We start from the raw sequence: 25,733 nt of genomic DNA, 5'->3' as shown, positions 1-25,733 counted from the left end.
GCCAAAATTGACAAATGGGATATGGTTAAACTAAAGAGCTTCTGCACAGCAAAAGAAACTACCATCAGAGTGAACAGGCAACCTACAGAATGGGAGAAAATTTTTGCAACCTACTCATCTGACAAAGGGCTAATATCCAGAATCTACAAAGAACTCAAACAAATATACGAGAAAAAAACAAACAACCCCATCAAAAAGTGGGCAAAGGATATGAACAGACATTTCTCAAAAGAAGACATTCATACAGCCAACAGACACATGAAAAAATGCTCACCATCACTGGCAAATCAAAACTACAATGAGATACCATCTCACACCAGTTAGAATGGCAATCATTAAAAAGTCAGGAAACAACAGATGCTGGAGAGGATGTGGAGAAATAGGAACACTTTTACACTGTTGGTGGGATTGTAAACTAGTTCAACCATTATGGAAAACAGTATGGCAATTCCTCAAGGATCTAGAACTAGATGTACCATATGACCCAGCCATCCCACTACTGGGTATATACCCAAAGGATTATAAATCATGCTGCTATAAAGACACATGCACACGCATGTTTATTGCAGCACTATTCACAATAGCAAAGACTTGGAATCAACCCAAATGTCCATCTGTGACAGACTGGATTAAGAAAATGTGGCACATATACACCATGGAATATTATGCAGCCATAAAAAAGGATGAGTTTGCGTCCTTTGTAGGGACATGGATGCAGCTGGAAACCATCATTCTTAGCAAGCTATCACAAGAACAGAAAACCAAACACCGCATGTTCTCACTCATAGGTGGGAACTGAACAATGAGATCACTTGGACTCGGGAAGGGGAATATCACACACTGGGGCCTATCATGGGGAGGCGGGAGAGGGGAGGGATTGCATTGGGAGTTATACCTGATATAAATAATGAATTGAGGGGTGCTGATGAGTTGATGGGTGCAGCACACCAACATGGCACAAGTATACATATGTAACAAACCTGCACGTTATGCACATGTACCCTAGAACTTAAAGTTTAATAAAAAAAAAAAAAAAAAGAAAAAAAAAAAAGAATGAAATCATGTCCTTTGCAGCAACATGGATGCAAATGGAGGCCATAATTTTAAGCAAACTAAAGTAGAAACAAAGAATCAAATACCTTACATTCTCACTTATAAGTAGGAGCTAAACACTGAGTACATATAGACACAAAGAAAGGAATAATAGCCAGCAGGCCCTACTTAAGGTTGGAGGGTAGAAGGAGGGCAAAGAACAAAAACCTACCTATTGAGTATTATGCTCACTACCTGGGTAATGAAATAATCTGTACACCAAACCCTAGCAACATACAGTTTACCCATATAACAAAACTGCACATGTACCCCCTGAGCCTAAAATAAAAGTTGAAAGGAAAAAAGCATAATTCTCATAACACAAAAAAATAATTAAATAAATAAAGGACACTAGGGAGATAGGTGATTTCCAGTTGACTAAGGCTCTGAGCATTGCTCCACATTCCTTCCTACCTTGACTAAAAGTTAGAAAGTCATAATTTAGGGTCAAAAAAAGGAAAGAGTTGAAAAAGCAATGGACCTCCTTTTCTACTAAAGTGGCTCAAAACTGTTGGAAGAAGTTGAATCAAAGTTGATATAAATGTTATTAAAAAATATTTAACAGAAAAAAAAAAGTCACACAATAAACCTTGAATGAAGAGTTAATGAACGGATAAAGTGTTTAGAATGGCTGGACCATAATGACATGAGCATGAAAATGAGAAAAAACAAAAAATAGATCACTTTCTGGATCTCTTCCAGAAAGTGAAAAACACACTTTTCTAAATCCGTGACAAATATCTGGGTCCTTCAAGGAATCAAATATTTTTAAATATTCTACAGGACACAAGACTACAGCTCTTCTTAAGTGAAACACTTGAGCAGGGTAGCTCTTGAAGTATCTGGGTTGACTGAACATTGATAAACACAGTACCTTGATTGTAATCACTGGGCTGCAGTGATTTATAAAAAATAATTCCAAAAATTGATTTTGGACACATTACAAAGCTCAAGAGCAGGACTTCAGCATGTTTCTCATTCTGCCAGAAATCCCCAGCAGAACTGAGAATAACACTGAGCTGTATTAAAATGGTAGCATAAATATTACTTTGTTTGATTAAAATTTAAACAAATTATAATGAACAGATACAACGGCTCTTTTAGACTTTATATTGACCACATTTAAAGATCAAACGGCCCAACAGGAGTACATGACTTTCAAGCATTCTCAAAATTAGTATTTTGACTAAGATCTTTTGAACTAAATATTTATAGAATATGTAACTGGGGCAACTTAATATTCTAAACAATGACAATTCTTCAAAGCATTGCTCTAAAAGGAGGAATTTATAGTACATACACTATTAGCATTTCATGACTGACTGACACAGGATAAATTTTGATGTAAAAGTCTGATGATCCCTAAAGAGAGGCCTTCAATATGATTATTATAATAACTCATTAATAAGCCTATGAAGGGCATAACCAAACTCCATGCACATACCATTTTTTAATGATTATGGTCAGCAGTATTAATTACCTTTTAAAGCACAGAAATACAACTGGTAGACCAAAATAGAAGACTATCCCCTGCTTGCTAGCCCCATGCCCATCACCTCTATATTACCTAGAATCACATCCACTTTGGGGTCTATTGGGAATGTGTATAATCCAGAAAACACAGGTATGTATCCTGATTCAGAATAATCGAAGCTCCTTGATGTTACATTGTAATGGCTTTTCCAAAAGATATTCCAAACATCTTTTGCTTATTACAGATGCTGCCCAGCCACTGAGAGGGCTGTCAGACAGTCCTCAGATAACAGCTCCCATTGGAACCTCTGGCTGAAGAGAACCACTTTGCCCAAGTTTACTACCTTTTCCTAGGACAGCCAGCACACAGTGACTGAGTGCTGTGTGCATATAAAGGCCCCGACTGTTAAGTCCATCTGCAAATGCTCGTTCTGGCTTCAGAATGTCTGAGGCATCTCTGAAGATGACTGAATCCCAGCTTAACTTCTCCTACTGTCCAACTTTCTTCTGTGGTAGCTTCCCCAACAGGTGTTGACCCAAAGAGCACTCCCTAATAAATCTTTGGCATGTTAGTCACATCATAGTCTGCTCCCCAGAGAACTCAAAATGTAACAATTAGTAATCAAAGAACCAAACATGTAGCAATTACTAATCAAAGTTCTCCTTGAGCAACTGTCTTTATGGAGAACTAGGGGCCATGGTAATAGGACTAAAGCTCCGGATCCTGGAACCATGCAAAGTGTAGGATTGACCCAGAATGACCTTAATTTCTCACTGCCTAAAGGTTGAGCTGTCTGGGATGGGCCCAACCACCTTGTCCCTGCAGGAGGTATTGTATTACCTATTTGGTGGTAGAGATGGGGGAGGGTAGGGAAGGCGGGAGTGTTTCATACCCCAAGGCCCAAAATCCTCCAGATGTTGAGAAGCAGGTAATCCTAGACAAATGCTATAAACAAACAGCTGAAATCCCAAACCAGATGGCCTAGCACCAAATTGGACTGCTTAATTCCCCTGACAAGGCCACGTTCTCACACCTACCCTAGAAAAGGCAGGACGGCAGAGAGAGCAAGTTCTCTGCACTGGAACACAGGATCTCCCTTACAACCTCCCACATGTCCAAAGGATGCCTGGCTTCTTCAGGTCTCTCTGAGGGCGCATGGGAGGAAGGAAGCATGTGGCTTTTCTTCTCTCATTGATGCTGGCTGCATGTGGCTTTTCCTTTCCCTATTAAAGTCTGCCAGTAGTGTTGGAATTTATCTTGAATTTTTGTGGCTAACAAATGGACACCTGTATAGGGCCCTCCTTGCACAATACTGCTGACCACAAAGGAATGAACTCCGCTTAGTACCACTTATGGCTTTTCCAAGACATCAGAGGGGTTAATGGCTACTTGAAAAAAGTTGCTAGGAGAGCCACTGGTAGATTGACCAGAGCATCTGAATATCCCAGAACCAGAGAGCAGATAGCCTGAAGTGAGACATTTTAAGTAGCTGAGTAGAGTTGACCATCCACTGTGGGCAAGAGCAGAATTCTCTTCGGTAACCCTGAGTGCTTCTTCAGCATGGCCAAGTCAACAAGCTAAAAGCATGGGATGGTGGAGCCCCTATCCTTGATGAAGGAACTGTACCCCAGCTCAGCTCCCCAGGGACCACGGGCTTCCTCCCCATGACAGGAGGGCTATTCCTTAACCAAAGCCGTAGGACATTATGAAATTCATCTTGGACCCTGGTGTATGACAACTGGAGGCCCAAATGGGACCCAAGTTGCACCTCCGAAGGTCCTCTAGTATTTTCCATAAGAATAGCTTTGATTTATGTACAGCATTACCTTTTAAAACACATTCACATGGATTAATTCAGTAAGACCTCAGTAGGTTCACATCAACCTACTGAACCTTTCAAGGGATGTATTAAGTAATCCATACATTTTCAGGAAGAAAAATTGGAACATAGGGTTGGATAAAGCACATTTTCCTTACTGAGTTAAGAAAAAAATTTTATAAAAGGCTAGAACTTGAATCACAGCTACTTGCACATGTAATAAATTATCTTTTTAAAAAAGATAAGATTACATGCAGCTTGTACAGAAATTCCTGGAAATATGATCAGCATAATTTAAGGACGTGATCTAAGCCCTGAAGCTTACTTTAAAACTTCCTTTGATAAAAGCTCTAAAGAGAGAGAGATCGGATGTTCAGAGGCTTAGGTGAGAGGAGGTTGGAGACAAGGAGTTAGAGCTAAGAGGAAGTGACTGATGGAAAAGAACACAGAAGTCTATGATTAGGCAAGGCAGGATGCTCCATGTAGTCTGTACATTCAAAAGCAATTTTACAAATGTCCCCCAAATACACTGTATGATATAGCCACCCAGGACAATTTGGCATCCCTGGAGTAATGTGGACTTGCTGTTTCTCTTCTGAAATGCCTGCCCTACTTCTGCTCCTCTGGGAAATAGGATACTTTTCGATAAAATAAGATCCATTCAATACATACATGCTTATCAGAGGCCCACTAGGTGCCAGATATTTGCTGGGGGCCAAATAGGAATAATCCATAATGTAAGAAATAGACCCACCAATTATTGCAGTGGAGTGTAATGGATGATTGAAATGGGTCTTAGTCTTGTCCTTTGAAGAGCATGAGTAATGACTACTTGATCTGAGAATGTCATATTTTGCTATATACATAGTTGCCTATAACTGCCATCTACAGAGGGAGAGTCACTCCATCGAGTTAATCTGCCTATGAAATTAAGAAGGGACATGAGTTTTATCTATGCTGATTCGAAATGTCTCCAAACCATGCCCTTAATTTGGTATAGTAATAGTAATTTGTAATAATGTGTCACCAGAAAGCTAAGCAGCATTGCCTGTCTGAGTTACTTCTCATAGAATCCCAGATCCTTAGACAGTAGAAAGAACCCTAGAGACTAACCATTCTACCCTCCATGTAGCCCAAAAACCTCTTCTCCAAAATCCTGATAACTGGTCATACAAACAAGAGGTGGTTTCATCTGCTTCCTTTGTTTGCACCGACATGATCCACTTAAGCACAAGCTTGGTATCACATTACACTCTTGGAAGTGGTGATCTGCAGGGTGCACTTCTGGGGCACAAAAATTCTTCTAAAAGCCCCATGTCACCCCTGTGCATGACATGCTCATAAAGCAGATGTTTCCTAGTTTTAATTTTTGTGAACTCTCTGATGGATTAAGCCAAACATCTTGCAGCTTTATTCATTATTGCTACAGTGGATAACTTGTGCCTGGGGTAACAGTAATTTGGAGTTATTAATGAAAATGAAAGATAATTTTTAAAAGTATCTAAAACTCTGGCTGAGACAAAAACATGGAGTACTCACATGAATTTAATCCAAGTTTCCTTTTTCCACTCCAAAGGATAAATATTACTTTGGTTGCAATAATTTTAAAAAAAGGATGTTGCCACACATAGTCTTGTATTGTGCATTCATTGAACATACCTGCAACCCTTCAATGGCCAGTTTAAGGATTGAAGGTGTCAGTTTGGAGGCTTGTTTGAAGGAAAAATTACTCCAGTCTATAATTAAAATGAAGCCATTTATCTGAAGCTCCGGATCTTCGATTAGGACTTCCAATGACAGCAAGATGGCACGAAGGATGTCTGTGAAGGAGTTCCTGCAGCCAGAGTAGAAAGGAGAGCTGTGTGTGAATATAAGCAGGTGATAGCACATTGCATGCTACAGTACTGGCCTCCGCATGCCACTGCTCCATGAGCCCAGACTGCAGGGTCACATTGGCATCCTGTACCCAAAGAGACTGAAAATGCATTTGCTAAACTTCACAGCAATAATGCTTCAAGACTTGCAGGTTGGACACTTCCCTTGGATCTGCACCCCAAACTTAATGAGATGACCCTCCTCTGTGTTCCTATGGTTTTCCATACTCTGCTTCCTCCAAGGCCCCAATTGCATTTTGTTGAAATACATCCCTTACCCATCTTTCTCCCTCACAGAGCTCTGATGTCCTTGAGGGTAGGGATTGGGCCATAATCATAGTTGTTTCCCCAGTACCATGAATCATTGCTGAACAAATGAGGTGAGACCTCAATCAGAGGTGTTTATTTTGATGAAACCTCTTTTATTTCCTCTGTATTTAAAAAATCCTGCTAAGGGTGTAAAAATATTCATGCCATTGATGCTATTTTTTAGCTTCAATTCTTGGATAGAGAAAAATAAAATAGGAAGAATAGCTTATTTTCAGTGAAGGTCTATAGAGCGTGATTTGGGAGGCAATTTGCCTTGAGTACATCAGTAACTATGACAACAGGCAGACCTGAATACAAACTAGAGTGACAGCTCTCCAGTGCTGTGTGTATTCCTCCACATCATATATGTTCATTCACCAGGTGATTTTTGTTTTAAATAATTTTCAGACATGAAGAAGTGATGGCAAATTCACTCTGTTTCTCTCAGTAAATTATCTAAGCTATAAATCTAAGATCTTAGAGGATCTCTAGATTCAGTGTTTTTCTTTGGTGAGCACGAAAATATGAGCTTGGATGGCAAGTGATGGCAAAATCTGCTACTCCCTTCAAGTTTTCCTTAAAATCCGAAGCCAAGTCCTCTTGTGAAATTAGTGTGAAACAATCAGATTCTTGAGCATTCCAATCTGGTTCAAATGCCAATGACTCCAGATTAGAAATCAGGAAATCTGTGATAAAAATGTAAACCAGGGCCCAGTGCAGTGGCTCACGCCTGTAATCCGAGCACTTTGGGAGGCGGAGGCAGGTGGATCACCTGAGGTCAGGAGATTAAGACCAGCCTGGCCAACAAGGTGAAACCCTGTCTCTACTAAAAATACAAAAATTAGCTGGGCATGGTGGTGAGTGCCTGTAATCCCTGCTACTTGGGAGGCTGAGGCAGGAGAATCACTTGAACCCAGGAGGTGGAGGTTGCAGTGAGCTGAGATCGTGCCATTCTACTCCAGTATGGGAGTTGCAGCAAGACTCTGTCTCAAAAAAAAAAAAAAAGTATGCCAGTAAGAATATATTGAATGCCTGGTATAAACTCAGTGTTATGCCTCATGCTTAAAGTTATAAATTAGAATGTCCTATTTCTACTTTCAAAGAACTCTTAATTTAGTTGGGGTGGGGTGGTAGATTAGCAATATGAAAGGAATAAATATAATTTGAGTAGTCAGGGAAGAGTTTATGGACGGATGAAGGCTTGGGATAATCTTGAAGAATGGATAGGAATTTTATGGATAATTGGGAAAAGGGTAGCAAAACTTTTTCAGGAGAGAGAAGTGACACATGAAAAATAAAGATATTAGCCCATTCTGCTTCTGTATAGTTCTTCTCACTATAAATCATTTCCCTATATTAAGCCACAATTTTCCTCCTTCAATCCACCCAGTGGGGGCAGTTCTGCCATACAGAAAAAACCCTCAAGTCTCCCCACACCACACACTTTCAACTATCTAAGCATGATGGTCATGATACACTACATAATCTCTAGACTAAAAAAAAAATTGTAACTTTAACCATTTCTCATAGAAAATGGTTCTTAATACTCTTTTTGTCATTATGGTTTCCTTTCAGATATATTCCCTTTTCATTTTTAGAGATGTCCCATTCTTGTTGTTGTAGAACAGGTTTTCACTGGGACTTTGTATGCTTTTGTTTTTCCTTTCACATCAAAACAATTATTCGAAGATCCAAGTCTTTTTCAGAGATACACCTTTGTATTGGAAGCAAACATTGTTTTAAGAGGATCAAGGGAGCAAAGATTATGAGTTTAGGCAATTCCAAATGGAAATGCCCAGTTGGTAAACTGGAAATGATCATTAGGGCATCAGGGAGTCTGAGCCTACATAAGCTTTCTTAGGAAGCGCATAAACACAGAGAAAGTCAGGATGGAAAGGTTAAGCCTAAGGTAAAGCGTACATACAGTACTGCAGTTGAAGGAAGAAGAATTAAATAATAAAAGGGGAGAGGATCAAGGGTGTGTTAAAAAAAGAAAAAGAAGAAGAGAATGTTTCAAGAAGCAAGGGTATGATAGATTGCATTACTGTGTTACTGATATCAATTCTTCACTTATCCCTGAATCCACACACTAGCTATGGTCTCATTGAGGATACAGTGTATTTTTTGTCTCTTGTTCATGTGACTTGATTTGACAGTAAACATTATTAGTAACTTTAACCACTGGCACCATGACAGGATGCCAATTCCAAGCCTAGTTCTTAAGAGACTTCAGATGTTACCACTGTTCTCTTGATCTTCTGCCATTGCCACAGTAAAAAATATGCCATAGCCAGCATGCTGAACTGTGAACAAGGGTGAAAGACACACAGACCAGTGACTCCCCAGCCAACTAGCAGGTTTTCATTAGAAGTAGTGCCACCTAGGTGAACCCAGCCTAGATAAACTGCAGCTACCCACAGGTGCATAAACAGCAATAAATGATTGCTTTCTTAAGCCACAGAGTTTTGAGATGGTTTGTTACATAGCAATAACTATCCAATAGCAAAAGGTAGTTAACAAAGTCAAATGCAAAGGAAAGATCAAGGAGAATAGAAAGGAGACAGGACCGTGGCATTTGACAACAAGTACTCTTTGGGGGCTTGTGGGAGAGCACTTCTAGTTGAATAGCGAAGATAGAAGTAATTAATTTTGAAGATCTTAAGCGAATTACTTAATCTCTATCTCATTTTACTCCTTTAACTACAAGCTGGCACATCTTTTCATCACATATCCACACTTACCCACTCCAAGAGAAAATACTGAGCTCTGCCTGGAAATCATTCTATGCGTTTTGGAGACCAGAACCTTATTGCAGGACAGGCACTGGCAGTGAAGGAAAAGTTATATTCCTGAGATGATCCCAGGAGAAAAGTAAAAGGATTATGGACTTCATTACAGTTTCCAAATGTTTGAATGCTTTACTTTTCCAGAGAAACTGGGCAGGCAGGAAAGAGTTACATGGACTGTGTCTCCAGTCATGAAGCTTCGCCAGTGTGGAGGAGTGTAAGCCTACCTCTTAATTTAGCTGCAGTGATTACCTTAGTTCTTGGCTTCCTTGTATGAATTTCCTTATTGTTTTCCTCTTCACTTTTTACAACATCCTTTGACTTCTGGAATCCTAGCTTTTTAAAATTTAAAATGGCTATCAGACCAAATAATTTATGTAAATACTCCACCCTCAAACACATGGAGCATAACTCCCCACTTCATAAGTGAGCTGAGCATCGTGGCTTCCTTCAAAGGGTACAATATAGAAAGAGGAAGAAGAGTTGCTGTACAATGGAGAAACGCTACCTCAGCCAGGTGATCCAGTTCAACCTAGCCAGTGATACATCATGTTGACTGTATTTATTCTTCCTAAGGTGATGAAAATGGCACTTGACCTCTATGATCTTCCTCCCAAATAAATACAACCCAAGAGTAATCACGAGAAAAACATTAGACAAATTCCAAGTGAGGGACATTCTACAACATACCTGACTGGTACTGCTCAAAATTGTTGATTGTATCAAAAAGCAGGGAAAGTTTTAGAAACTGTCACAGTCAAGAGGAGCCTAAAGAAACATAAAGACTAACGGTAATGTAGGGTCTTGGGTGGAATCCTGGGACAGAAAAAGGACATTAGGTAAAAACTTAAAAAATCCAAATAAAGTATGGACATTAATGAATAATATATTAATAATGGTTCATTAGTCATAACAGTAACACTGTCCTAATGTAAGGTGAAAATAATAGAGGAAATTAGAAGGCAGGACATAGGGGAAGTCTCTGTACTGTCTTCACAGTAATTGTGTAAATCCAAAATTGTAAATGAAAAGTTTATTTTTAAAAAATAAATGCCTTCTAGAGTTTATAATCTGCCATAATAAATCTTCATAAATACTCTAACAAGGATTCTAAGCAAACCAAAATGGACAGAAGCAGTTCAGCTACTTTATGCAAATGGCAGAAATGAGAACAGAAGACATTTCTAGAGTTTCTTCATTCTACCAAATCATTTACATTTATATATGGTTTAACTCCAAAAACTCAGGGGGAAAATTTTTTTGATTTACTTTATTGCCTGCAATCACAATTCTATCAGAGTATTTTAGCACTTGTATCAAAATGAACTAACATGACAAATGGATATTTACATTTCTCCCACCCTTTACTATAATTTGCACAACATTTATACAGTCAGTCATGGATATTAGTTTTGAATTAATTATAAGTTCAAATGTGATAATGTATGTGAGAGGACTGTGTGAACTGCAAATTGCCAGTGAAACGTAAAGAACTCTACTAGCAGAAAATAGGAAACTTAAATTTTTTCCCCATAAAGGATTTTATACAAATTAGGACTTAGTAAATGTTTATCTACAGGGGTTTCATCGTTATACTGTGAGCAGTTAGAGATTATGAATAGTGAGTCATTTTTAGGTTCTACTGTTGTACATACGAGTTAAGCACCTGAGGCTTTAAAGCCAGCCATCCCATTACTGGGCATATACCCAAAGGATTATAAATCATGCTGCTATAAAGACACATGCACACGTATGTTCATTGTGGCACTATTCACAATAGCAAAGACTTGGAATCAACCCAAATGTCCATCAGTGACAGACTGGATTAAGAAAATGTGGCACATATACACCATGGAATACTATGCAGCCATAAAAAAGGATGAGTTTGTGTCCTTTGTAGGGACATGGATGCAGCTGAAAATCATCATTCTCAGCAAACTATCGCAAGAACAGAAAACCAAACACCACATGTTCTCACTCATAGGTGGGAACTGAACAATGAGATCACTTGGACTCGGGAAGGGGAACATCACACACCGGGGCCTATTATGGGGAGGGGGGAGGGGAGAGGGATTGCACTGGGAGTTATACCTGATGTAAATGACGAGTTGATGGGTGCAGCACACCAACATGGCACAAGTATACATATGTAACAAATCTGCACATTGTGCACATGTACCCTAGAACTTAAAGTATAATAAAAAAAAAAACAAAAAACAAAAAACCTAAGTCAGCAGCACAATACAAACGAAATATAAAATAGTGGAAATTAGTAAGTTCTTACCCATGAGAAAGTATTCAAGTTTCAAGACATGGCCCACTTGTGTGTTGAGTTTTTAGTGGAGATTCCAGAACTTGATCCCAGGGCTAGACTCATAAGAAAAATGAGGCTATAAGTGATCAGATAACCATGCAAAGATATGATGGGATTGAAGGTGACATTTTGTTTAGAAGGAACAAGAGGCAGCCTCTTAGTCAATTCTGAAATCACAGGGGACATTCCTATACTAATTTATTGTGCTGCAGCAAGAAGTCTATTACAGACAACCCACAAAGTGAGAGAAAATATTTGCAAACTATGCAACTGACAAAGGGCTAATATTCAGAATCTACAAGGAACTCCAACAAATAAGCAAGAAAAAGACAAACAACCCCATCAAAATGTGGGCTAAGGACATGAATAGACACTTCTCAAAAGAAGATATACAAAGAGCCAACAAACATGAAAAAATGCTCAACGTCACTAATTATCAGGGAAAGGCAAATCCAAACCTAACCTTACTCCTGGAAGAACGGCCATAATAAAAATATAATAGATGTTGGCATGGATGTGGTGAAAAGGGAACACTTTTACACTGCTGGTGGGAATGTAAACTAGTACAACCACTATGAAAAACAGCATGAAGTTTCCTTAAAGAAATAAAAGTAGATCTACCATTTGATCCAGCAATCCCACTGAATATCTACTCAGAGGAAAAGTCATTATAAGAAAAAGACACTTGCTCATGCATGTTTATAGCAGCATAATTTGCAATTACAAAAATATGGAATCAGCCCAAATGCCCATCAATCAATGATAAATAAAGAAAATGTGGTATGCCGTGGAATACTACTCAAGCATAAAAAGAAATGAAATAATGGCATTCACAGCAACCTGAATGGAGTTGGAGACCATTATTCTAAGTGAAGTAACCTGGGAATGGAAAATCAAACATCATATCTTCTCACTTAGAAGTGGCAACTAAGCTATGAGGATGCAAAGGCATAAGAACGACACAATGGCCGGGCGTGTGGCTCACGCCTGTAATCCCAGCACTTTGGGAGGCCGAGGTGGGCAGATCATGAGGTCAGGAGATCGAGACCATCCTGGCTAATACGGTGAAACCCCGTCTCTACTAAAAATACAAAAAATTAGCTGGGTGTGGCGGTGGGCACCTGTAGTGCCGGCTACTCAGGAGGCTGAGGCAGGAGAATGGCGTTAACCTGGGAGGTGGAGCTTGCAGTGAGCCGAGATCCCGCCACTACACTCCAGCCTAGGCAACAGAGTGAGACCTCATCTCAAAAAAAAAAAAAAAGAATGATACAATGGACTTTGGAGACTTGAGGGGAAGGATAGGAGGGGAATGAGATATAAAAGTGTACACACTGGATACAGTGTACACTGCTCAGGTGATGGGTGCACCAAAATCTACTAAAGAACTTATCCTTGTAACCAAACACCACCTGTTCCCTCAAAACTCTGCTGAAATAAAAACAAAAACTAAAAATTTTTTATAAAAAAATCTCTTTGGCCAGTTGTATCTTTAAACCTCTTGACATCACACTTAATATGGTGATTTGCTTTTGGAAATTTCTTAAGGTCCACCACAAACCACAAAGTGGTTTTGCAGATGATTTTCACCAAATATCCATGTCTTGGTTATAGGTGCAAAAACATTGCATCCCACCACATGTCTTCCTCTCTTCATCCCATTTGAAACATCTTTCAAAATTACTTACTAAGATAACCATGATGTGGTTCTTAGAGTTACAGAGTGTGCTTTGCCTTTCCTCTGATAACGATGTCTAAGCCAAGGTGGAGAGGCAAGTATGCTCCTTCTGTATGTCTGCTGATGTATTTTGGCCCCTAGACTGGGGAAGAGTCCTCCTTTGGTAAACTGGCAATAGGGCCTGTACTTGTAAAAGGTGATTGGGCTTAACACTGTGGATCTGCCACTCACCAAACATGCAACCATCCATACAAGACTGAAGTTCATCAATGGACAATTTCCTGTTCCTTACACTTGTAGGGTTATTGCTAGCACTATCCAAAATAATATGTGTGAAGAAGCCTCCTATCCTAACAGGAGGCAGTATTTGTATTTACATGAATTACAGAGATATCCCTCTAAGTCACTGTTTTCATGATGATGATGGTAGCATGACAATAGGGAGTATGCAAATTTTGTTTTGTTTCCAGGTGAGCTTATTTTCTCTTCTAGGCCTGTGGGTCTTTGAAAAACTGTCTAAAATAGGAATTCATGTGAGACACTTTCCTAAATGGTTTCTAATAATTCTTACATAATTCAGGTTTTAGCTGAATGTGTGCCATCGTGCTCCTAAACAAATAAATCCTTATTTCTCAGTGAGGTAATCAAGGAGAAAGAAAAAAAAATGTGTTCTGAAAATATGAGATTCAAGAAGTGTGCTAATGAAAAATGTTTGGCTTTGCTCTAGTAGAATTAAAGTTAGCAAAAGGTTGTATTAAATTTACTACTCTGAATCTTAGCTGGAAACTTAAATTAGACAATCACTTTTCTCAGTAAAGTTGGTTACAGAGAGAACAGAAGCCTGGATTTAACTCTATCTCATATAATTTGATGAGGCTCACATTCTCAAGAAGAAAAAGGAAAGATGGAAGGGAAGAAGAACAAAGCAAAAAGGAAGAAAGAAGGGGAGAGAAAGAAGAGGGGAGGGAGGGAGAGGGAGAAGAAAAGAATGAAAGGAAAGGAAAGGAAACAAAACGAAATGAAAGGAAACGAAAGGAAAGGAAAGGAAAGGAAAGAAAAGGAAAGGAAAGGAAAGGAAAGGAAAGGAAAGGAAAGGAAAGGAAAGGAAAGGAAAGGAAAGGAAAGGAAAGGAAAGGAAAGGAAAGGAAAGGAAAGGAAAGGAAAGGAAAGGAAAGGAAAAATCCTGCAAGCAAATTTTCATCTCTTTGAATTTTATCTTATTTCAATCAGTATGGGAAACTTTTGGATTTGTGTTAGCATAAGAATATAATTCTCTGAAATACCAGAGTAATGAGTTGCCTAACTTATTATTAATTGTAATTCAAGAATACTTGACCTTCAAAGCCTCAGCATCAGATTTTTAAAAATAATATATTGAATACTATTATATTCAAACATCTGATAACACACAGGTGGAGTTTTAGATAGGGAGCCAGCTACATTGTTTCAAACTGCTTCTGAATTTTTGGTTCAGTTCAGTTCACAGACGCTTGACTAAGAATAGTGTTTATTTTATAAAAACAGCTAGAGTCATTGCAAATGTGTGTCTCTCTCTACCAAGTATGGCAACAATATACAGGGAGAGTTTGGGGACAGTCATCCTCAGCCCCAGTCCACCCCTATCTGACCATTGCTACTGAGGACAAAACACAAAGGGAAATGTTCTTGTCCAAGAACAAGGCCCTGATTTTGAAACAGTATAGAGAATATTGTGACAAAAACAGTGAAGACAGTATTCTCTCAAGGACAGCATGGAAATAAGAGCGTGTGTTTCTCCAGACCACTCCTGGCAGGCCTATCCATCTCCGGATATAGACACCAGAGTGCAAAGCATTCATATCCACCACTTAAAATGACACTTGAAACTAAAGCTTTTAAATTCCAATCTGCCAGGATATTTTTTCATCTGTGTTTCTGTGGAGAACTAGAGTATGTATCACTGTGTGTGTGCATGTGCAATAACTCATCATTTACAGTTAATTTCCCTAGATGTTGTCTTTCCTCTAGTTCTTTGGTTTAAATAAAGCAGTGGTTTGAATAAATAAAAACCAACATTTTATCACATTTGGTCCAGGTGCTTCTATAGTCTCCCAAGAATTGAAGAGAATTAAATTAGTATCAAATGCATCTATTTCTTTACTTCAAAATTTAATGCAATTTCTTACTATTCAGTGTCTTCTTTTAAAAATGTTGAAGTACCTGCAACTGCAATAAGGAGTCAGGAGGCATTTGTTCAAAGATTTAATGATTCTGTACTCTGTGGAAGACACAAAGAGAAAAAAGTAATTTTACTTTCCTGCTAGTAGGTGGAAATCAGTAGGAGACAGTAAAATATATGTACATGGGAAGCAATGAGGGTTCAGAATTCGGCAGAGCCTGATTTAAATTCCAGCTGTCCTATGTAAGCTTAGCAAGTAACTTAATCTCTGTGTGGTTTCATTCCCTCATCTGTACAAGGATCACAGCACCTACACCTCACTGGTATGTGCAGTGCACATAAAGACTTAGCAGCTCATGGTAATGCACAAAAAGTGCTGATGGTCATGGTAGTCTTCATTATTACCTGAGTAAATATGACATGAAGGAGAAAACAACAGGAGTTGCAAAGTGCTTGGGAATTACAAGAAGGAGAGATGACTTATGATTGGGGAGTTTTGGAAAGTCTTCCACTGGGTCATGAGAAATGGGAGGTTTGGACACTGGACATAGAAGGGAAAGGGCAGAAGGAGCCACATAAGCAACAGTAAGAGTTTAGCGTGTAGACGCCATGTATTGGAGGAATGCAAAGTTTTCCTGTGCCATGGGGCAAATGAAAAGGAAGGTAAAAATAAGATCAGGAATGTGATTGCGATTCATCTCATTCTGCTTGGTGCGAGAACTGCTGACTGTTATGCTGATGAAGGAAATGACGGATTCTGTGCCTCAGGGAGATTTGGACTGGCAGCAGGAACTGTGGGTGCATCAAAGGGAGGGGACTGGAGTCTAGCAGCTCAGTTAGAGGGAAGTGATGCAATACACTGGGTGAGAGTGGAATGGAAATGATAGAGATGTGGGAGGAACCACGAAGGCTAGTAGCCAGGACTTAGGTACCAATTAGATATGGGTGTGAAGAGAGCAAGGACCGAAGGAACTATGTCAGGCAGGAGGTGAGTCAGAGGTGCTGTAGTTGTGTCTAGTTCTTACACAGTAAGAATCAGCACCCAGCACAGTATCACACAATATTAATATTAACATTACTCGATATCAGAGTTGTCAAGGGTTACTCAGAAGTACATGGGCTGGTGGGGTCTACCAAATGTGATAAAATACCACCATAAGCAGGTGCCATGTCTGCAGGAGAGAATATTTCCTGTTCTATTTATAACAAAGGAATGCTTGCCCTGCTAGTCTAGACCATCAGCTCCATCCAAGCTGGGGGTGTGATGCATTTGCCTTTGAATCCCTGGCAATCACCAGTACCTGTACATAGTAGATGCTCAGCAAATGTTTCTTAGCGAAAGAAGGAAGGTAGGCATGGTGCCAACTTGCCTTGACCAACACTGAGATCACTAGTGGTTGAATTTCCTTACTCTTCAAAGCTTCTCATGCTCATTGCTGATGTCTGGTATGTTTCCTTAAGCACTTTTTCTATTATGACTCATACTTATAGAGAACAATGTTTTACTGAGCACCTTGGGTCGAAGAGGAGGAAAGGAAACAGATTTGATTCTGGTTTAGGAGAGGGTCATGCCTGCATTCACATAAGGTTAATGTAGTGTGAATGCAGTCAGTGATAAAATGCAGTCAAGAGCTGTGAATAACAAATGTTACAAACAGAAAGGCTTGTATACCATGAGACTCTCAGCCACTGGGAAAGATCTGGTCCTCAAACACCACTTTAAGACAGCCCAAAATACAAATGGGGAAGGGTTTATTTCATGTAGCTCTCTGAATAGAGATTGCACCAGGACCCATAGAGAGCAGCAGCAGAAGAAATTAAAAACCAAACAAAAAACCACCCCAATGGAAGTGAGCTATGATCTTCCCATCTATTACTAAAGAAGTACAAAAAATTAATTTCATGCTTGTCTATTCTAGTAAATCCCTTGGCTGAAGATCTGCCGGAAAGTAAAAACTAGGAAGAGTTTCAAGAATGCAAATAAGCGCTTAATACAGCTAAATTAGCATTGGTTTAAGCACTTCCGTTTGGGCCATTCTATTTTCAATCGAGGTTTACACCACGGTTTTTCTACACCCATAAACCAAAAGCAGGCAGTGGGTCACCAAATGTCTCAGCATTCCTGTCTAATGACATAGAGTGATTTCACAATTCATGATGGACAACATACACACACACACACCCCCTGTAAACTAGCATCTTCTAAAATCACAAAAATATCACTTTGGGAATTATTCTTTAACTACTCCATGAAGATTTCTTGAGCACTAGGCATGGAGTTAGGATCATATCAGCCTACTCAGAGCCACAAACAGCAAAATCTCCCCCCTGACATGAGTGAATTAAGTAAGATGGTCACGTTAACTCTTACTTCCAATGAAATTCAATTGACATTTATATATATATATATATATATATATTTTTTTTTTTTTTTTTTTTTTTTTTGGAGATGGAGTTTCACTCTTGTCACCCAAGCTGGAGTGCAGTGGTGTGATCCCAGCTTACTGCAACCTCCCCCCCGCCCCCCGGCCCCCCACCCCCGCCGTCCAGTTCAAGCTGTTCTCTTGCCTCAGCCTCCCGAGTAGGTGGGATTACAGGTGCCGGCCACCACACACAGCTAATTTTTATATTTTTGGTAGTGGCGGGGTTTCACCATGTTGGCCAGGCTGATCTCGAATTCCTGACCCAGGTGATCCACCTGCCTCAGCCTTCCAAAGTGCTGGGATTACAGGTGTGAGCCACCGCGCCTGGCCAACATTTATAGATCTTGCACTGGGTTCATGGAAATGTGCTAGTCACTACCTGAAATAGAATATTCTTTCTCCTGAATCTATCTGACTCTTATAACTACAAAATCACTTTTGGAATAAGAAATTGGACAATATGATGAGGGTTTTTTTAAAGAAAAATATCTATCCTGTGGTACTACTTTGCTTTGAATGATTTTACACTCCTGAGCTCCTTCCCTCTTGGTAATATTCTGCAATCACTCTTGCAATCAAGAGATACGTTTCTGAAATCATAAACTCTGATAACAGTGTGCAAGGCAACTTGAATTAAATAGTGAATTAGTAAAGCAACTCTGTAGGTATTGCCTTTCACGGAAAGCACACCTGTAACTTGAGTTAGAAGGGTACAGCATCTCGTAATTTTAATTAACTCAGGGAATTGCCTACTCCAAAGAAAACTCCAAATCTCCATATTTAATAAAGAGATCAATACATTCTAAAAGGATGACAAGATTTTACAACTAAGGGAAGTCTCAAGGCTCTAAAATTAGTTGCCTATAATGAGCAATCTCAACCCTGAAAAATATGGGTAATTCACACCTAATAGAAATGGATTGAACTTAGAGAGTCTGTAGTCTGATTTTAAGTTTTCAAAGTTGGTTTATCCTTTCTCATTTTACAAATTCTAGCCTTCTTGGCCGGGCGCGGTGGCTCAAGCCTGTAATCCCAGCACTTTGGGAGGCCGAGACAGGCGGATCACGAGGTCAGGAGATCGAGACCCTCCTGGCTAACACGGTGAAACCCCGTCTCTACTAAAAAATACAGAAAAACTAGCCGGGCGAGGTGGCGGGCGCCTGTAGTCCCAGCTACTCGGGAGGCTGAGGCAGGAGAATGGCGTGAACCCGGGAGGCGGAGCTTGCAGTGAGCTGAGATCTGGCCACAGCGCTCCAGCCTGGGCGGCAGAGCGAGACTCCGTCTCAAAAAAAAAAAAAAAAAAAACAAATTCTAGCCTTCTTAATCACAAGAAACTTAAACAGAGGCAGGCAATCAAATTCATGAAAGATTAGAAGAAGAGAGCTGTAGGAAATTATTATACAACTGAAAGAAAAGTCTTATCTTCATAGGTAATACATTCAAGGCAGCTTTGATAGAAATGCAGCTTGTTGACTGTTTTGCAGGCTGGTATTCTACCTGGGTATCATCCTTCAACTGTTTATCTTCCTTAAGACACATCATGGTTATTAGATTCTTGGAACTAGCAGGATATAAGACTGCTGTGACTTTCACAGTTCTCAGGCCCAGGAACACCCTGACCATTGACTACACTATTTCTGAGTTTTGGCACCAATAAGGCAAGGCTAATGGAAAGAACTCTGGGTCTTGACCAACTCCTGTAATGCCCAGTGGTGGCTAACAAATAACAATAATGATAGGTGGCTTGATCATCCTTCAAAACCAGGTTAAATATATTCCTATGGCCCTGAGGGGAAAAGCTTTCTGCAAATGCTACCTATACTTCTTCCAGAACTGAGGATGTGCTTAACTTGGGCAGAAGAGTCCCCTTTGGAGGTTTCCAAAGTCATCTGGAGCCTAGAACGCTGTGAATATGAGAGTTAATTGGCAGGACCAGATGTGTCAGGATAGAGATGTAGGAGTTCTTAGGATTTTTCTAGAGAAGGGCCCACAGACACACCCATGGCACTCCAGCCTAGCCCAAGTCAGGCAGGTCACGGAGACTGAAGAGTGGCCTCACCCTCTCCCTGCGCTCTCTTCATAAACCAGTGGGCTGAGAGCTCTGTTGGACCTACTTTTGTTCCCTGATCAGAACATAGGCTCCAGCCTAATTCTAAGAATCAGAAACAAACTAAAGATAACATTTAATAAGTTTACAAAAGAATAAATGTAGGAACATGGGGGTCAACATAGTTCATTTAACAACAACAATAAAACCCAATGGAATGGTTGACTTTTCCTATCCAAAGTGCTGTGTGTTTGGAGAGTTAATTTTACTCTACCAGGTAACATTACCCACAGAAGTTCTGAGGCCTCACTGGGAAATTATTTTATGAAAGTGGTGAAAGACAACATTGGTTTATTTTACTTAATTACATCACAAATTATCACTTGGCAATTCTCTAAGCAATCAGAGCCAGTGGTAATTATTTATCACTGCCACTTAACAGTAGCTACACTGCAGGAGATACTGTAAAACATCAGCGTACATTCCCTTCAAAGTGGGTCCAAAATATCCTACACTCTGAAGAGCAAACAGAATTTGGAAAATGCGTTAAATATGTATATAGACACAATTTACATATTTTAAATTCTCACACAAGGAGAAAATACAACATTTTAGGATTTGGGATTTTACTGGAGAAGGATGTCAGTGCCTATATTTATCTTAACAAAATCTCAGAGACTGTTCTCAATAGAGAAATCCTCGAGGAGACTGCTTAGAAAGATCAGCAGTTTCATTTCCAAAGGGAAAAAGAGGGAAAAATGTGAATGCTCAGCCTCTGGAAAGTTCTAACTGAAATTTTGCCTCCCACTTTAATCCTTGCCTGTGACAAGTTGATGACCCATTACCTATCCTTTTTCCATTAACTAAGTTACAAAAAGGGTTTTCCTAGTTCTGGCTCATATAGAACCTTCCCAGAGAAAAGAGCTGTCTCTTCCACCCACATTCAGAAATCAGGAGTCATACTTACCCACCTACATAATTCTTTGAACCCTGAGGCAACATATAAATATTGTAAGTAATTGCTGTCTGCAGCAAGCTGAAGTATCAGGGAAGCTTGGGGAGAGAGTGAATTAAGATGCAGGCTGGTTCTTCCAGATGAATTTACAATTCAGATAGAATCAGGCAACTGAGAGCTAATAGGAATCTTTGTAATTATATAGTGATCTTCAACTGGAGGTAAATTCACCTCCTTCCCAACTGGGGGACCTCTGATAATGTGTGTAAGTGGGACATCATTACTGGTTTTCAGAATATTTAGAGAACACTACCAGCATTCATTGGGCAGAGGGCAGTAATTACAAATATCCTGCAATGTGCAATATAACCCCCAGAATAATATCCCATCCAAATGGTAGTAACCTCTTTCTGCTGTATAATGAAACTCAGATCTGGAGGACCTCAGTGAAACCAGATGAGCAGTTAGGTGTACAGTGGGTACAAGGTTCCTGATTCCTAGGTCCAGTGTGCTTGACATGTCTGTGAGACTCACAGAACATTCAAAGAAAGAAATGACTGTCAGGGGAGACTGACCAATGTATGAAATGAGGAATATTATTTCCTCTTCTTCCCCACCTAGAACATTCTTTCCCTTCTCTTCACTGGGCAGACTCTTTCTCTTCTTTCAGGTCTTGGCCAAATGTCCCATTCTTAGGGAGACCTTCCTACCACAGGAAGTCACAGAGTATTGACAATGACTCCCATCTTGACCAAACTCTGAGCCCTTTTCCTGAGTAGGCCTCATGCTTGGCCCATGTTCTCAAACTTCAAAGTCCAGATTTAGCAAAGAACTCTGCTAAGCCAATTTGTTGAGAACCCCCTTACCCTTGATATTAATCAAGTTCTTCTTTTTCCTCACTCTGTCCTTGACCCCTGAGTACGTTCCTCCTAGAAATTTTTCATTAACAGCCTCACCCTTCCTGTGGTTATAAATTCTCATTTGTTCCTGTTGTATTTGGAGTTGTGTTCAATCTCTGTACCCTATTACAGTAGCCTTTACCTCCTATTGCAATACACTTGAGCAAAGTCTTTTTTGCCATTTTAATGTGTCCAGTGTATACCATTTCTTTTATAATATTAATAAATGAATATATATCACATGGATATATTCCAAACATGAGCTATCTGGATAGCTGTTTCCACATGGGAAAGTTGGCCTGAAAGTAGGGATAGAAACGTGGTAGATGAGATAAAGGCACTCCTAATGAGGTGACTGCAATGGAGACTGGGTTTTTCCTTCTATAATAAGACCCTGAAGAACTCTCTCTGTACAGCCAGAGATGGGCTCTGGGGAAGACTTAATGCATACATTTGTGCTAATGAGCTTTCTCTGCAGCCAAGGCAGACAGTTGTGTCAACCTATGGTACAGGGAAAAGTAAGTCTCTAAAAGGCTTGGAGAACGTCCTTTGAGGTATTTAATTTACAAAGGAGACAACCTAGCATCTTGGGGTTATGTGGACAAAATGAAAGCTGGGATACTATTGAGTAGGGCAGATCCTTTCAGTTATTATTCCATGTTTACTGGACATATTCATTCCTACTAATCTGTACATTCTTTCCTGACATATTAGTCATCATTGAAAGTTTGAAGACATCTGATATGATTTGGATTTGTGTCCCCACCAAATCTCACGTTGAATTGTAATCCCCAGTGTTGGAGGTGGGGCCTGGTGGCAGATGATTGTATCATGGGGTCAGAGTTCTCATTAATGGGTTAGCACCATCCCCTTGGTGGTGTTCTGGTGATAAAGAGTGAGTGAGTTATAGTGAGATCTGGTTGTTTAAAAGTGCATAGCACCCCCTCCCCCTTTTCTCTCTTCCTTCTGCACCTGCCATGTAAGACATGCCTGCTTCCCCTTCACCTTCCACCATGATTGTAAGTTTCCTGAGGCCTCTGGAGAAGCAGCAGCCACTGTTTCCTGTACAGCCTGCAGAACTATGAACCAATTAAACCTCTTTTTAAAAAATAAATTACCTAGTTTCAGGTATTTCTTTACAGAAGTGCAAGGATGGACTAATACAACATCTCTCTTATCTTCTTCCTTCCTACTTTATTGGGTCCAGAAGATGAAGAAGTCTTTAAATTACTGTTTGAAAGATCCAGATTGGAAGAAAAATGTGCTGGCATGGAGGGTTCCTCATCATGTCAGTAATTACTGAAAGATTGTGAATCAATTCTCTGGTGACTTTAAGAACCAGAATTTTAGAGATGTTCCAAATCCTTCATCTTTATACATAAGAAAAACTGAGACTGAGAGGACACAGCTAATAAATATTAGAGCCAAGATTTGAACTTCATGTCTGAATATCACAGTGGGAAGGGATCTGAAAGATCATCAATCCCAGTCAGACAGCGGAATCTGTTTCCACCAACCTTTTATTAAGAAAATGTCCTGGTGGCCGGGCTCAGTGGCTCATGCCAGTAATCCCAACACTTTGGGAGGCCAAGGAGGGTGGATCACCTGAGGTTAGAAGTTGAAGACCAGCGTGACCAACATACTGAAACACTGTCTCTACTAAAAATACAAAAAATTAGCCCGACATGGTGGCGGGTGCCTGTAGTCCCAGCTACTTGGGAGGCTGAGGCATAAGAATCTCTTGAACCTAGGAGGGGGAGGTTGCAGTGAGCCGAGATTGTGCCATTGCTCTCCAACTTGGGCAACGAGAGCAAAACTCCATTTCCAAAAAAAAAAGAAAAAAGAAAGAAAGAAAGAAAGAAAGAAAGAAAGAAAGAAAGAAAGAAAGAAAGAAAGAAAGAAAGAAAGAAAGAAAGAAAGAAAGAAAGAAAGAAAGAAAAAGAAGGAAAAAACATGTCCTGGCAAACAGAAAAGTTGAAAAAGTACTGCAGTGATATACTTACCACTTGATTCAACAATTGTCAACATTTTACATGGTTGTTTTGTCTATCCTCTATGCAAATATGTGCATCAATATAGGTACAGTTAAAAGTAAGCTGAAAGAAAGTTCCATAGATCATGACTTTAAAAAAATGATTTCCATGCCACGTGCCCTGTAGAATGTCTTAAATTTTGGCTTAGCCTATTGTTTTCTCTTGATGCCATTTAACTTCTTCCTCTTAAACTGGAGTGAGGTCCAAGAGCTTGGTTGGATTCAGGCTAAATATTTCTGGAAGATTGTTTTCTAGATGATGTGCCAATAGAGTCGAATTCAGTACCAATTCTGACCAACTGATTGTTGCTGCAAGAGTTCTAGCTGAGAAAGTCAAGTGCTATATCAAAGCTCAGCAGAAAGTGGTGACAAAATAAATTTGTTTTGGGCGTAGGTGGGAGTGAACCAACTTCATAGTTAGGAGAAACAGGGAAGAACAGAATACTTTTAAAATTGAGGTAACTGTAGATTCACACGCAGTTGTAATAGTTTGTATGTGTACGTGTGCATATATTTATTTAGTTCTACACAATTTTATCTGACGTATATTGGTGTATTCACCAAGCCAGTCAAGATACTACACAGATCCATCCCAATAAAGACACTACATATTGCCCTTTTATAACTCTCTCCTCCCATCCCCTAAAACCTGTAATCACTGATCTGTCCTTCATCTCTAAACTTTTGTCATTTCAGAACTGTCATAAAAATTGAATGTTATATAATGTTTAGAGGTTAGCTTTTTAAATCAATGTAACTACATGAAGATTCATCAAAGTTGTTACATATATAAATAGTTCATTCCTTTTATTGTTGAGTAGTAGTCAATGGTATGGATGCACCAGCTTTTTTTTTAGCCGTTTTACCTGTTGTTAGACATCTGTGTTGATTTTGGGTTTTGACTATTACAAACAAAGGTGCTGTAAACATTTGTGTATAGGCTTTTGTGTGAATATAGGTCTTTATTTATCTGAGATAAATGCCCAAGAGTATAATTTCTGGGCTGTATGGTAATCACACGTACAGTTTTTTTTTGTTTGTTTTCTAAAGAAACTACCAAATTGCTTTCCAGAAAGATGACACTATTTTACATTTTCACTGGCAATCTTGATGAGTAATCCAGTTTCCTTATATCCTCAACAACAGTTGGTGTTGCTGCTATTATAATGTTTATTTTAGGTGTTCTGATAGGCATGTATCTCATTGTGGTCTTGACTGGCATTTCTGGCATTTCCCTAATAACTAGTGATGTTGAATAGGCTTCATCAAATGAGTTAGAAGATGTTCACTTCTTTTCTTTTTTTCTGAACAAGCAACCTTGTTGTTGATTCTTCTTAAAATAATTTGTAAAACTCTCCAGTGGAAGCATGTGGGCCCAGAAGTTTCTTTCTCAAGAGTTTTAAATTTATGAATGCAATGAATTTGAAGGCTATAGGGCTAGTCAGATTATCTATTTCACCTTGGTTGAGTTTTGACATTGTGTGGTGTTTGAGGAATTGCGACATATTTTCTAAGTTACTGACTTTATAAGGATAAAGTTGTTCATAGTATTCCTTCATTTGCCTTTTCATGGCTGTAGGATCTGTAGTGATATTGGAAGTAGGTTTACTTCATTTCCAATATTGCTAAATTGTGTTTTCTCTCTTTTTATTATTGTCAGTCTTGCTAGAGGTTTATCAATTTTATTGATTTTTTTAAAGGGCCAGCTTTTTACATGGATTTTCTATATGTTTTTCTAATTTCACTTTCATGGATTTTTGTTCATTCTTTATTGTTTCTTTATTCTGCTTGCTTTGGGTTTATTTTATTTTATTCTTACTTAGTTTCTTGAAGTAGACACAGATTTTTGATTTGAGATCTTTCCTCATTCTCATAT

General features: G+C 39.3%; 1 protein-coding gene across 1 annotated transcript in view; it reads right to left on the bottom strand.

Annotated features, from left to right (window-relative positions):
* The window catches only part of CLVS1 (clavesin 1), a 218,653-nt gene that overhangs the window by 117,942 nt on the left and 74,978 nt on the right, over positions 1 to 25,733 (bottom strand). The window contains exon 3 of the mRNA XM_010360364.2: positions 6,045 to 6,219. Within this exon, the coding sequence (XP_010358666.1) occupies positions 6,045 to 6,219 (175 nt within the window). The remainder of the gene's footprint in view (positions 1 to 6,044; positions 6,220 to 25,733) is intronic.

Source organism: Rhinopithecus roxellana, chromosome 9 (genome assembly GCF_007565055.1).
Source record: "Rhinopithecus roxellana isolate Shanxi Qingling chromosome 9, ASM756505v1, whole genome shotgun sequence".
Taxonomy (NCBI): Eukaryota; Metazoa; Chordata; class Mammalia; order Primates; family Cercopithecidae; genus Rhinopithecus; species Rhinopithecus roxellana.
This window is presented reverse-complemented; position numbering and strand designations above follow the sequence as displayed.